Below are 14233 nucleotides of genomic sequence, written 5' to 3'. Positions count from 1 at the left end.
TCTTCCACAGCATGTTGTTATCCTGTCTTCCTTCTCTCACCCCAACCGGTCACAGCAGATGGCTGCACCTCCCTGAGCCTGGGTCTGCTGGAGGTTTCTTCCTGTTAAAAGGGAGTTTTTCCTTCCCACTGTTGCCAAGGTGCTTGCTCATAGGGGGTCATACGATTGTTAGGTTTTTCTCTGTATGTATTATTGTTGGGTCTTACAATATAATGAGCCTTGAGGCCACTGTTTTTCTTCTTTTTTTAATGTTTTGACTTCCAGTGTATTTTAAGTATAGATGAAACTGTGTTTTTAACATATAGTATTTGTAAACTTTAATCCCTTTGATTTATTTAAAACCAAACAAACAAAAAACTCCACTTCCTCTGAGGCAGGTTGTTACCTGCCTGCCAGCCACTCCCTTCTGCACAAACACCTCCTCTTCCTGCCTTTCTCAGTTCTCCGTTCTGCTTTTCCTGCTTCCGCGTTACTCATATTGGATTTACTTTTGTATTTTATGTATAGATGCAGTTGCAATTGTGCAGTCTGAGCCACACAGTTCCAGTTTTAACCGTATCTGTTTGTGGACTTTGCTTTTTGCTTGATTTTTATTTTTCCCACCTGTTTTGTGTTTGTGTCTCACTGCTTCCCTCACATCTCCCTCAGCAGCCTTTTCCAGCATTACTTCTAACAAAAGGTGAGCAGTTTGAACTTTTAATCTGAATTTAATATCAGTGTCTCTGATTATATGTGCATTAAAGGTCACAAAGGAGAAGCTGGTCACAAATGTCTAATTTGTTTTAATTTTGCAAAGCAGTATTGTCTGGTTAAATATTGCATTTTATATTTCAGTTTCATTTCTTGGTCATGGATGATTTCGTAAGAAACAAATTGCTTGAATGGGGGCTAAGTGAGTGGGTGGAAAAATTTAAAGGTAAAGTATTAACGTGAATCTGTGATGGGTACAGATATTGATCCTGATGTGATCTGTTAACTGTAAAACAGCTCATAGATCTGTGCCGATTGCTTTTTCACTCATTTAAGAATTTCTGAAGCAAGTTTGAGAATAAACTTTATCTCTGCAACTTTATTTTTAATGACAGATGAACAAATCGATGCTGAAAGTCTGTATGAGCTTGATGATCGAGAAATTGATAATTTGATCACAAAAGCTGGACCAAGAGTGAAATTCAAGAAGAACCTCAAGCTGTTAAAGGTAATTAAGTTTTTTTTAAAACAATTATTGCTATTTTAGTGTACAGAGGGGATTTTTTTTAGAATTATCTGGATATTAAAAAAGTTACTTGCAGTAATATTAGATAATGTAATTTTTGTTAACTCTTTACTAAGATGGATTTACAATGTTTTTACTGTTGTAGGATGAACAAAACACAAATCAAGAAACTGTCATTTCTTTTCAAGTAAGTTACAAACTTTTTTGTTGCCTTGAGATTTAGTATCTATACGAGAAATATAGTTTTTAATACATGTTTAAGAGGTTAATATTAAACACTGCTTTGCACTTTTTATCAACAGTGTGAACAGGAGCATGACGAAGCAGCTGATTTGGTTCAGGTAAGGATTATACTGAACTTCAGTTATTTGGGCCAACTGCCTGAGACAAAGTAAAGCTCCATTCTGTTGCCTATAGGGTTAGATACTGATTCAGTATTGATTTTAGTGATTGACATAACCGGATGTTGTTACTTCCGACGTAAATTACAATTTTATATATATATTTATATATAAATATATATAAATATATATTTATGCTTAGCCAGCAGTTTTAAATTTCCCTTAGTGTCACCTGTTCTGGCTGTCCTTGCTGGTGTCTCTAGGTTCACATGTCTGAGAACAGAATCACCAATTACCAGAGTTTGATCCCCGGCGGGTGTGTCACCAAGTGGGGAAAAACAGTTAGACACATGAATGGGTTGGTGGTGTACTGGGGGCATCTGTTTAGGACTATGCTTCCTCCTCATCATCACCCAGTCATCTTGTTTCCAAGGCTGCTCGGGACAATCTGCCAGAGGGAGCTAACGGGGCCTACGCTACCTTTGGCTGGACAGGCTACGGGGGCCTGGCTAGCTATGGGATTTTTAAGGGTGCGAAGCCAAGTCTCCAATTCTGTGATTCTGGCCTCTAGAGCTGAATAGGGTACATCTAATGCAAGTATCATTATTGCTAAAGGAGGCCGAGGAGTAACTAAACATCTGACACAGAAAGTACAGGAGGGACAGGTGAAGAGGCCATGCTGCTAATGAGTTGGCTATGGGGCAAGCTAAGCTAGTGAATCCCTGAAGACACAGTGAGTGAATACTGTGACTATAATTACTGAGTGAATACACAGAGAGTGTGTGAAGATTACACCTTGAAGTAAGTTATACGTTTTTAATTAAATTGGTTACGCAGATAAGCTACAAAAAATACCACTGTGTGTTGGAACCTCAGAGAGTGAACACCAAGTGACCCACTGGTGTTTGACAGTGTCCCACTGGCAGTAATTATTTGTGGAGTAGTTTTATTAATTTTTAACTAACATAGATTTGAATTGTTTTGATTGTGGCAGTTAAAACGAAACTCGAATCAGGAAACAGTCATTTCTTTTCAAGTCAGTTTAAAACAGTTTTTTTCCTTCAGATTTAATGTCCATATGACAAATACAATTTTAATACATGTTTAAGAGCTCAATATTCTACACGGCTTTGCACCTTTTATCTGCAGTGTGAACAGGAGCATGAAGAAGCAGCTGGTCTGGTTCAGGTAAGGGTTATACTGAATTTCAGACATTTAGGCCAACTGCCTGAGACAAAGTAAAGCTCCATTCTCTGGTCTACAGAGACTGACCACTCTCTACAGAAACCAATAAATAATGACTGAATCTAAAAACTTAATTCATAGGGGTTCGGGAAATATACATTTTGCCCTAGCTAGGGGATTTGCCAGCCATCTCTGTAGGTCTTCGTGACTGGGACTTAACTATGCAAAAGAATTGTCTCGTAGGATCACAGATATTTACTAAGAAGAATGGAATTTATAATATATTCTTTATCAGCCTGCTGGTTGAATACATAACTGCATGTAAGTTTATTGATTGTAAAACTTGTACGTTAGTGTCCTTTAAATGCTGTTAAAGAGCAATGCCAATGCAAATAGTGATAATTTCCTGTATAACTCATATTCATCCTCAGGTCTTGCCATCCACAAGTGATACAGGTGAGACACATGCATCGTATTTATTGCATCTCATATTAGTCTGTGGCACCAATAGCTTTTTTGCAATCTACATAACTTTACTAAGAATAACTTTACTGAGAGAAACACGTTCTTCTTTTCTTCTTATTTTTTGTTGTTTTTATCCAATCAGGAAAGAGAAAATCAGACCTTCAAAGTGACGGCAGCAGGTTGCAGTCACCAGCTAAGCGACAGCGTCAGTCAATGCCAGGATTTGCAGGTATTTACGTCTCTTACTAAACAGTGTCACAGTTTAAACCACTATAGGGTTAAATTTCTGTGCAGCACAATTTGCCCAACATGCCAGTTTCATCTTTGATGCTAGAAATTACTTTTCCTTTGGCCTGTTGTCAAAATTTAACAGTCACATGATGTATGGTATACTAAGTTTGATTGGTAAGTGGTCACATTATGGTCCTGATATTCTCTCATTCACACAGGTTTGCTTTTTTTTTTAAACACAAGATTTTTACATTTTCTGTTTATTCTAGTCTATAATTCGTTCTAAATAGTTATTTTTGTTTCTTTGTCCACAGAATCAAACAGACTGTCTGATGTGAAAAGCATCATGACATTTGTACATAAAAGACTAAATGACCAAGACAAACTCAGTGCTTTCTTGAAGTGAGTATTAAGTTTTTTTCATATTTTGTAATGTATGGGCCTGGTTCCACTCCTGATCATGTGACAGTTTTACAAACAGATCAAAGAGAGTTTGTTTTTAAAGAAAGCAAAAATGCAGAAAAGGCTGTAAAACATCCTCAGAAGCTGCTAGTTATGTGTAATTTAGTCACACAGAGAAGATGGTCCCTTTTCAAGAGTCTTGACTCACACAAAAATAAGCAGTATATTCAGATAATCACAACAATTAAAGTCCATACACACTTTATGGATGTCACACTATTTACACCAAGATACAGTCACAGGAATGACTAACTACATCGATGAGGATTTAGAATCACCAATTAAGCTAAACGCGGTAATTACACGTCTTTGGACTGTTGGAGAAAGCCAGAATTCCTGGAGAGAACCGAGGCAAACATGGAGATAACACTTAAACTCAAAACAAAGTCCCCCAGCCAGATGGTGGTGTGAGACATCTATGCCAAACAGAGATGGGCAGTAACGCGTTACTTGTAACGCATTACTGTAATCCGATTACTTTTTTCAAGTAACGAGTAAAGTAAGGGATTACTATTGCAAAAACGGTAATTAGATTACCGTTACTTTCCCGTAGGAACGCTGCGTTACTGCGTTACTAAAACCGTGATTTTCTTGCGAGAATGTCTCATGACAGTGACGTAAGCGAGTGCGACGTTCGTGACAACAGCTGTGTGCAGATCAACAATGGATCATATATCGAGTGCGGAGAGAGTATGAGCGTGCAGCGTTTAAAGCGTGGAAGTACTGACCTTACTTTGAGTTTGATTCCATAAAAAGTGACAAAAACATTAGTGTCCGTTGTGCGTGGGAAGAAAACTTCTTTTTACAGCGAAAAAAAACCCCTAAACTTCCAAGCAAGCACCGAGTAGCTACGACGTAATGAGAAACTCACAGAGAAACTGCCGTATCCTTCCACTGACCGCTGCGGCACACCTGCACCAGGATAAACCTCCGCCTACTCTACTCCTGCTTTACAGGTGAAAATAGAGCAAAAGGACCGCTAGTCTTTGACTATTTATTTTCTGCTGTGTTTTACTTGCATCTGAAAGAGTGAGTGTAAACACAAATATATATATATATATATATATATATATACATATATTTTATGTGCTGGAATGTGCAGAAAATAGGTTTAAATGTTAAACTAATTTCTTCCAGTCAGAGAATGTTGCATATAATTAAAATTTTGCTTCATGCATAAAGTTAAAAGATTAAAACTAACAAAACAAGTTTTAAAAAGAGACTTTTCCATTTGATTACATTTTGTATGATGGATTATGTAGAAAAAGTAGAATTGGGCTGAAAGATCTATCGCTTTATCACCTATTCAGGTTGTAAATCGTGTTTTTAAAAAGTAACTAAGTAATTAATTACTTTTGAAAATAAGTAATCAGTAAAGTAACAGGATTACTTTTTTGGGGAAGTAATCAGTAATTAATTACTGATTACTTTTTTCAAGTAACTTGACCAACACTGATGTCAAACATCATGCCACCGTGCTGCCTGTACATGAGCCCTTTAGGTTCAGTATTCATCAATTTGTTTCTTGTGTCAGATTTTATAATGTGTTGGTTCTTTGTCTAGTTACTATTAAGTTATACTGCCAACATGTAGCAGTACAAATATAGATGATGAAATAATTCAGTAATAAAATAAAACTACATACAGTAAACAATTTGTGGAACCAGTGTATAAAACTAGTAATGATTCATTGAATAATCACTACCATGATTATAACTCTCTTTTATACTCTCACTTTTAAAGCATGCTTAAAAATGTTTTCATGACTGAATCATTTAACCCATGTTTAAAATCTTGTTCCACAGGAAAAAGATCAGTGATTTGGAGACAGACAAGAGGGAGCTGGTTGGTGTCTTTGGTAAAACCGGGGCTGGAAAGAGCTCTTTGATAAATGCCATCATCAAAGAGAAGAATCTTTTACCCTCAGGAAGCATCAATGCCTGCACCTCAGTCATGATCAAAGTGGAAGCTAACACACGTAGCACAAAGTATGAGGCAGAAATTGAGTTCATCGCAAAGGAGGTAAAATGACTTCTGAAAGTCTGATTTTTACTTAAACCTATAACATGTGTTAGAGTCCAGTTCCTGGGGTTTAAGGCTGGGTACATGCCTCAATAAATGGCTTGTCATCAATTTTTGTAGGAGTGGAACGATGAGTTGTGGTCATTTCAGCGTCAGCTTCTTGGCAATAATAAAAATCAGGACAAGGAAGACGAGGATTATCATGATGCTGTTGAAAAGCTGACAGCACTGTATGGAGACGAATGGATGAAGTCCTTTGAAAACCTCATGGATCGCAAATATTTCAAAGAAATTCCAGAATTTCTCCAATCCAGGCGGAAGATTTTGACATGTGAATCGGTAAGACAAAAACTCTGATATTACTACTATAACAGACAGCCATGATAGATTATACACTGGGGATGCTGGGAAGGGCACACAGGTGAAACTAGGACAACCTGGACACAAAAGGGAACTGACCAAATTATCAGATAATGCCATTTAGATGATCACATATCCAGAAAAAAAATCTGTTCTTGTAATAACTGTTGTTAACAGATCCCAAGACTGGTCCATTATGTAGAGCAGTGTTTCCCAACCACTCTGAGAAATGATCAGGTGTGCCGTGGAAGACAACTACCTGCTCTAATTAAATGGGTTACCAACTGCTAGTAATACAGAAGAAGAAGAAGAAATTACATAATAGTCATGCTGTGAGTGAGACGACGCAGCACATGATAACAATAGATAAATATTTGAAAAGAAAAAGTAGTAAATCTGACCTGGGTCCTGGAAAAAATTCCAAACCAGATGGAGGCCCTAGCATGAGTAGTGGTAGAGAGAAAGCTAAAAAGGTATATTGGAGACAAACCAAGAGCCAATTCCGCTATACCCGGTGCTTGGAAAAATTATCACTATGGTTTTTGGACATTTTTGTTTGGTGGTGTGCCGTGTGATTTTTCTAATGTGAAATATGTGCCGTGGCTCCAAAAGGTTGGAAAACACTGATGTTTACATCGCAGTAGGAACCTTTACCTCTTCACACAACAGTGACTAGTTCCTTGTTTTAACCTACTCTTACCCTTTTTAAATCGCTCTTAAGAAATTCACTGCTGAGCAAAGTCAACAAAGATTCAATCAAAGTGGCCACAAACTTTAGTAAACCAGTGTCTGACAGTCGGTTACATCAGGAATGGCATAAAGTGGTGTAAAACCCTGACAGTCAAAACATGCCAAGTTATCCACTGTAGTCATCCCTTGCAAATGAGGGAGCCAACATGAAGTATATTATTAATGTCTCAAAGTGGTGACAACTGTGCAAAATACACAGGTCAAATAGTTTCTGCTAATAGTAATACTGGCTGTTGAGAACAAAAGTGTACTTAGTGTGATTTAAATAGAGAATAAAAAATTAAAAAAAATCATAAAAATCTATTTTCATTTTTGTTTTGAATAATAATTAGGCACGTTCTTGAAAAAAATCAAATGGTTGATTGTTCTAAAAAGGATTTCACATGACCTGATTTTTTATGTCACTGACTTTTAATGGTTTTTGTAAAGCACTGTCTGCAAGGACTTAAATTAGACTGCACTGTTATACTTTTATTATTTATTGCAGGCTAATGAACTTTCTGCAAAATGTGTCAAGTACACAAGAAGTGAGTCAAAACAAGGAGAAGGCAATGGAGGAAAAACATGGTTTTGGCCACTTGTGAAGTGTGTGACTGTCAGGGTGCCAAACAATCCTTTTCTCCAGTATGTCACACTTGTGGACCTTCCTGGAAATGGTGACTGTAACAAGAGCAGAGATCAGATGTGGAAAGGGGTAATTCACATTTACTCCTCTTTGCTTATACTGTGTTGTCTGTAAACAGTCATCTTTCTATTAAGCACTGAGACATGTTATTCTCCTTTCAGATAGTTGGAGATTGTTCTACTGTGTGGATTGTGACTGAAATTAATCGAGCAGCATCAGAGAAAGAGGCCTGGGAGATCCTGGAAAGTGTCAGTAGTCTGATTGGAAATGGTGGCGAATGTCAGCAAATTCACTTTATCTGCACCAAGTCTGATCTTGTTGATGATTCAGATGATCTGTAAGTAAATTTTGCATGCTGATCAACTACAGGGTGTTTCCATGTAAGATCGACCCAGGCTAGACAAAGAATGAAACACAGGGTTGAGCCTTTGTTGTAATTAATACAGAACATTTGGGTCAATCAATCAATCAATCAGAGCTTTATTCGCCACATGCAGGTTACCCTGCAGTGAAATGGGACCCCCCCCCCCCCTCCCTCGACCTTACACACACAAAACAGACATTACATGGGGATACAAGTCGGAGATCAGTAGCGTTACAGAAAGGGGGGTGAGGAGTAATCCGAAGCGAACACAGCAGCCGCCCTGCACAGCACTACCATTCCAGCGCGGCACACAGACCCGCCGCGTTTCCCCGCAGGAAACAAGCATCGAAGGCGTTTGGAAAGGGAGGGGGATGAGTGTGTGCTTATCAGTGTAAGTGTATGTGTGTGCGTGTCCATAGTTCAGCTGAGACAGTGTCCTTCGCCCTGCCAGGCTAAGTAAACAGTCTACCAGCCAACCCAGGTGGCCTTGCATGGAATGGGAAGGAACAGACTAAACACAGTCGTTATCAGGGTGTTGTTGTTCAGCTCCAGCCTTGCAGCTGGCGCCAAATGGGTATCCGCATAAGTGATGGTGCTTTTTACTTTAGTGCGAACAGCTCATATGAATTTCAAAACAGTTCTACAGTCCAACACTGGTCTCTCAATCTCCCGTTGGAGAGCTGCGAGCTTCGCCATACTTGTGTTCTGTGATGTTGTCATTTCTTGTGCTCAAAGAGCCGATTTCTGAGAACTCACGGCAGTGTGCCTCCCCGAGATGTTATCTAATTTGCACCCAGAGATGTTATTCCGGGCTCGCCCTTCCGAGATGTATCCAGTCTGCAGTCAGAGATCTTATTCTGAGTATTCACAGCAGCCGTAGCCTCTCCAAGATCTTATCCGTGCCGACTCAATGAACCCATTTTGAGAAACTCACGCCTCTCCCATCATTCCAATCCCAGCGGGCAGCCTTGTGGGGGTTTGAACAGCCGGTTCCGCTTTCTTAATTCTTCGATAAGCCAGAACCCTGTTACCATGGTTCCGAATAGGTCGATATCTTCAGCACTCAGGCTCACCCAAGCCCAAACTTCTCGTTGAGAAAGGGGTGTCAATTGCATCTAGGGACCAGTTGATCCAATCCATAATTCCTCTTTTAGATTTTAGAGAACAGACTGTGAGAGAATGTTCCAGGGAAAAGCAATAAAAAACACGAGACAAGACAAGGACATGAGGAGCTAAGCAGGGAAGATAAGGGAGAGGAGAAGAGAAAAGTGCGACTGCCTTCGCTGAGAGCCCAATGAGAAGGGAGTCTCAGAGGCAGACACAATTTTATAAAGTTTTGTGAGGATGGTGGACTGAGTAATAAACAGAGAGGGAGTGGAACAGCGGAGAGTGGGAAAGGCAGGGGAATTATTTTGTTCTAGAGGGACAGCAAGAGAGAAGAGGGCGAGCAATAACAGGAGAGCAGGAGAAGAAAGAGATGCAAATGACATCATGGCAGCTTTAATGTATGTTGCACATAATCTATGAGATTATAGGAAATCATGTATATCCTGGTCCTTACAGTCGAGTAATTCAACTATTTTACACTGTAAAGCAAAAGTGCCATTACACTGTCCTTCAGCAACAAAGTTAAAATAGTTGCTGTGACAAAAGAAACATTTGTATATAAGCATGTCAGCGTGTGGTGACATCACGATCCAAATAAACATGCTGGCTTTTCTCTGAGTGCTTTAAGAATAAATGGTACCAATCTCCCATATTTGCGAGTTCGTTTGTTTTTTAAACAGTAAAAATAAACAAATAAAGTCATTAACCATTTAAGACCTACCATAGAACCAAGTCCGCCAAAGCTTATCTTTATATTTTTATATGTTGCAGTGCCATTTTTGGGAGCATTTCAAGTTGCTATACATCAATACAACCGTTATAGCCCAAATTTGAATAATATGTATGCATTAAGTCCATAGTGACTACATAAATTGCAAGAAAGCACAATAAAGTACAAAAAATTTTTTAATCACTTTTGGTTTTTTTTCCATATATTTCTTGTTAGAGACATTTAAGAGGTTTATCCCTCAAAACTGAAAATACAAGAAGTAGCACAAAATAGTTTCCAACAACAGGAAAATTTATTTTGAGGGTCTTTATAGTTTTATTTTGAGATACACCAATTTTTATATATAGCAGGAAAAACGAAAATAAATATTATAATCCAAATTTGCAAAAAAACCCAGCATGTGCATCAAAATAAACTATTTCCAACAGTTCAGTTTGAGTTCTAAGCATCCCAGAAAGTATTCAGAAAAGCATAAAGTCAAACACGACTTTTAAAAACACCAATACAGGCTTATGAAGCCCCGAAGGTAAAAAAAAAATTACATTATCCGCAAAAATTACGTCACTTCCGGTTCCGGGCAAGTAATGGCGGACGTCCATTCGAAGTCGGAAGTGTTTTGAATAGCTGATTGGATCGGTAAAGCTTGTTTCTGGAATATTATGTTTTTGTTGCTGCAAGTGCTTTTTATGCAATTTTTGCAAAGCTATATGTGGAAAGAAACCATGACCTAAGGCAAGCTGATGGTATAGCATATAAGTACAACTCCTCCGGTTTCATGTGAAAAAAAATCATTGCGCTAGCCTATGTGGTTCCGGTTCTACAGGGATTTAAAAATAGTTACGCAAAACGGAGAATGCCCGCTCCGACCAGTTTTAAAGGGTTAAACAAATAAAGTCATATAATCATAAATGACTGGACCTGCAAGGTGGAAAACTGAAGCCTAATAGGTTTATTTACAATGAAACAAATATATAAAATGAACTGGTGAATTAGTGGAGAGCACCACCCTAAGGTGGTGTTCTGGGAGAGAGTACTCAATGACTGGCAGGGAGGAAACAAAATCAAATGCTTTGAGAGAAATTGGGAGTTGTTCTTACTCAATTTAGAAACACGGCTGAGACGGAGTCTGTAGTGAACAGGTACGCATTTTGGTGTGGGGCTCTGACAATCGAGGTTTGCAAGTAGGAGTATGAGAGGATATTAACCAGACCAGACATTTAAGACTAGAAAGCAAAAAACTGGAGGACAACCACCATCAGGCAGAGAAACATTGGCACAGCCAATCTTTAAATACAATCTACGTGTTAATTAGATTCCCACATTTTCACCTAAAGGCCAAGAATAAAACAAAATCACCCAGCCTGCCCCAGATTAATGATGGTGATGATAATAGTGATGATGGTAACAGTACATATATGCACATTTCTTGTAGTTCATCAGCTGATATCCATGATCGAATAGTTAAAAGAAACATGCAAGCCAAGGATGGAGTAAGGAAAGAATTCAACAAGAGAAGCAAGATTAAGGTGAGTTTTATAGGCTGACAGAAAATAATACAGACTCTCCATAGTTGCAAGGATGCTTTAAAATTAAATCATCTTTCCCCAGAAACACTTCACTGAAGACAGTTTCAAAGTGTTCACAGTGAGCTCCAAAGAGTTACTAAAAGGGAAGCATCTAAATCCAGAGGAGACTGGTAGGTGAAGTCTTGATGCACATGTTGTTTTAGTTTGCTCTGACTGAAAGAGGAATTATGTAATTTGAATTAAAGTGTGTAATGTCAAACTGTAGCACTGAAATTTCTTCTCAACAGAAATAACCAAACTTAAAGGATTTTTGCAAGATCTCAATGACTGTCACTCAGAGACAGTAAACTATGTGAATGGAGCTTATGGGATTCTATCTTTGATTGAAGGTGCCAGGTGCAGAAAAGAGGTCAGGTCAAGTTATCTGTGGAACAATATTTTAATGACAAATTTAAAACTTCAAATGTTTCCATAACTCTGACACCTAACAAAATTTTAGTTATCAAAATTTCTTGACAGGCACTGAGTGACAACATTTCAAAATGATGAATAAAAAAAAAAGAGTTGTATTTATGTTATTACTCCTTTAATAAAAAATAAATATACTATTTTAATTTCAGGGTGTTGGAAAAGCAGATGATGTATGTAAAGTCCTTGAGAAAAACATGACAGAACAACTTGATCAAGTGAAAAAAGCTGTAAAAGAAGCGATCAAGGATTTTGAACAATGTCTTACAGAAGGGGTTAAAAATTCCAAAACTTCTGAAGAAAGACTGAAACTTTTTTTGGACCGTGATGTATGTATCTGAATTATAATTAACATCAAAGCAACAGATTTTGCACTTTATATGAGAATGTGTTTAGAAATGGTTTCCTGATTTGTTTCAGAAACAGCCTAGTTTTTTCAAGACACTAGAGGCTGTGGTTAGAAAAGACGGCATCCACAAAACAAAAAAAGGGGAACACATAAATCTCAACACAATGTTAGCTTCATGCTTGACTGACAGCATTGATGAAAAATTCAGAAAGACTTTCCCGTAAGAATAAACAAATATTAAACTGTACCATATTAGACTATACTTAAAATGATTAAAACAAACTTGTCAATACTGCCATCATGAAACATTTTTTCAGAAATGATGTTAAAGGCGGATCTTTCAATGGAGTCATCAGTAGATTTTCACTTGACACAAAATCACTGATTCAAAAATACCAAGATGTCAAACTGCAGCTGATATTTCTCCAGACAGAGGTACGACATGAAACTATCCAGTTTGTCAGTTTATTATAGCAGAATTGACCTATTCCCTCTACAAATACTAATTCTGTTTATTAACTCATCCATGTTTCATGTTTTTAAGGAGGATAAAATTAAGGCAAAACTCGACAAAATAATCCTAAAGGGGAAGAAAATCATCTATAACAGTCTAACAGAGACAATTGAGAAAAACATGAAAAAGTGCTATGAAGGTAAGAAGATTGTCAACTTGTCACTGTAATAAATCACAATTGTCCATAAAAAATGTTTTGACAAAGTTTATTTTCTTCTTGTAGACGCACGGAAAATTTCAGGGAATGATGCACTGAAAAAAATGAGGAAGACTATTGAGGCACATGTATCCTTAAATAGGAACATTTATGAGGACGCAAAAAAGACCGTGTTGGAGAAGATGAATATATTGATGGTTTGTCAAATCATAACATACAATGAGACCAAGTTGTGTTTGTCTATATTTGAGTGCTTTTGCTCAGTCTGAACAGTCTCTAAACATTAGTGAGGCTGCTGTTAACATTTGTATTTTTCAGCATTACAAGGATTTTGTCTGCAATGATGAGTTGAACTGAAGAGCTTAAAGCATGAACTGGCCACAAGAGCTCTAAACAATCACCCACCCATTAATCCAGATGTTTCAGTTGTTTTAAACCTCAACATTTGACTCTGTGAAAAGTAATAAAAGCTCTGATGTTTAACTAGATGATCATCTGCAAGGAACTGAAGGAAACCATGGACCACTCCATTAAACTCTCACTTAAGGCATCAGCTTTGAGTGAGAGTCTCCCAGGTAAAGAAAATATAGGCTATGAAAGTAAATCATGTATGTTGAACAATGCCAAACACATGTTTTTAATTATCTATTTGTTTGTTTGCTTTTCAGATGTTTCAGAGCATCTTGAAACTGTGCAGCAACATTACAATGAAGGTAAGCGCAGTCAAGAGGGAGAAATGACATCACAGTAACCAGGTAAATATTTAAATGTTATTTCATGTTACTTTAACAGTTCCTGTGAATTCTCAAAGAAAAGGGGTGAAATCTGACAACAATCCTAAGCACCTAAATATACAGTAACTTTTAATTTTTTAGTGTTTAGTGTCAATAATAAGTTCTTCATAATTTAAAGATCAGAAATAGCCATTTTAAATTACATATGGCCATTTGAACTGACCATTTGTATTTTCATCAGCTAGAAAGAACCCAGCTGGTTCTTATCTAACATTGTACCAGGTAATGTTATGCAGTGTTAAAGTATGACACCACAATGTTATATCTACTTTAAAAGAAGTTTACAAGAAGCTGCTAAACAACTGCTAACAGTGGTGACACCAGAAGCACTATCAACATAAAAGTTCAGAACATGCTCAAAAACTTCCCTGAATATTGTCCACAGTCTTTGGACAGAAGTGACTTATTGGCTCATATTGGACTGACAGCTGAGGTAAACATGCTGAATTTGTTATTGCTGAGCACAGACGAAGTATTTGAATAATATCACCACTTATAATTTGTGTTATTTTACCCTTTTTACATCCGAGTCACCTCAAACATGTTAAAATAAAGTGTTTCCAAAAA

The 14233-nt window shown here is 37.5% G+C and overlaps 1 protein-coding gene across 1 annotated transcript; it reads left to right on the top strand.

Moving 5' to 3' along the window:
* Positions 1 to 849: 849 nt before the first annotated feature.
* LOC118454217 (nuclear GTPase SLIP-GC-like) lies at positions 850 to 13623 on the top strand. Its single transcript, XM_087840293.1, has 22 exons — positions 850 to 916; positions 1086 to 1198; positions 1362 to 1403; positions 1519 to 1557; positions 2707 to 2745; positions 3174 to 3198; positions 3350 to 3436; positions 3753 to 3840; positions 5706 to 5922; positions 6043 to 6261; positions 7520 to 7726; positions 7819 to 7994; positions 11291 to 11384; positions 11467 to 11554; positions 11672 to 11793; positions 12005 to 12181; positions 12273 to 12421; positions 12519 to 12636; positions 12746 to 12854; positions 12939 to 13069; positions 13360 to 13447; positions 13541 to 13623. The coding sequence occupies exons 1-22, from the start codon at positions 850 to 852 to the stop codon at positions 13621 to 13623; spliced, it is 2478 nt and encodes an 825-aa protein (XP_087696419.1).
* The last annotated feature ends 610 nt before the right edge of the window (positions 13624 to 14233 follow it).

The sequence above is a fragment of the Neolamprologus brichardi genome, chromosome 4 (assembly GCF_056152115.1).
Source record: "Neolamprologus brichardi isolate AB-2024 chromosome 4, ASM5615211v1, whole genome shotgun sequence".
In the NCBI taxonomy this organism is placed as follows: Eukaryota; Metazoa; Chordata; class Actinopteri; order Cichliformes; family Cichlidae; genus Neolamprologus; species Neolamprologus brichardi.
This window is presented reverse-complemented; position numbering and strand designations above follow the sequence as displayed.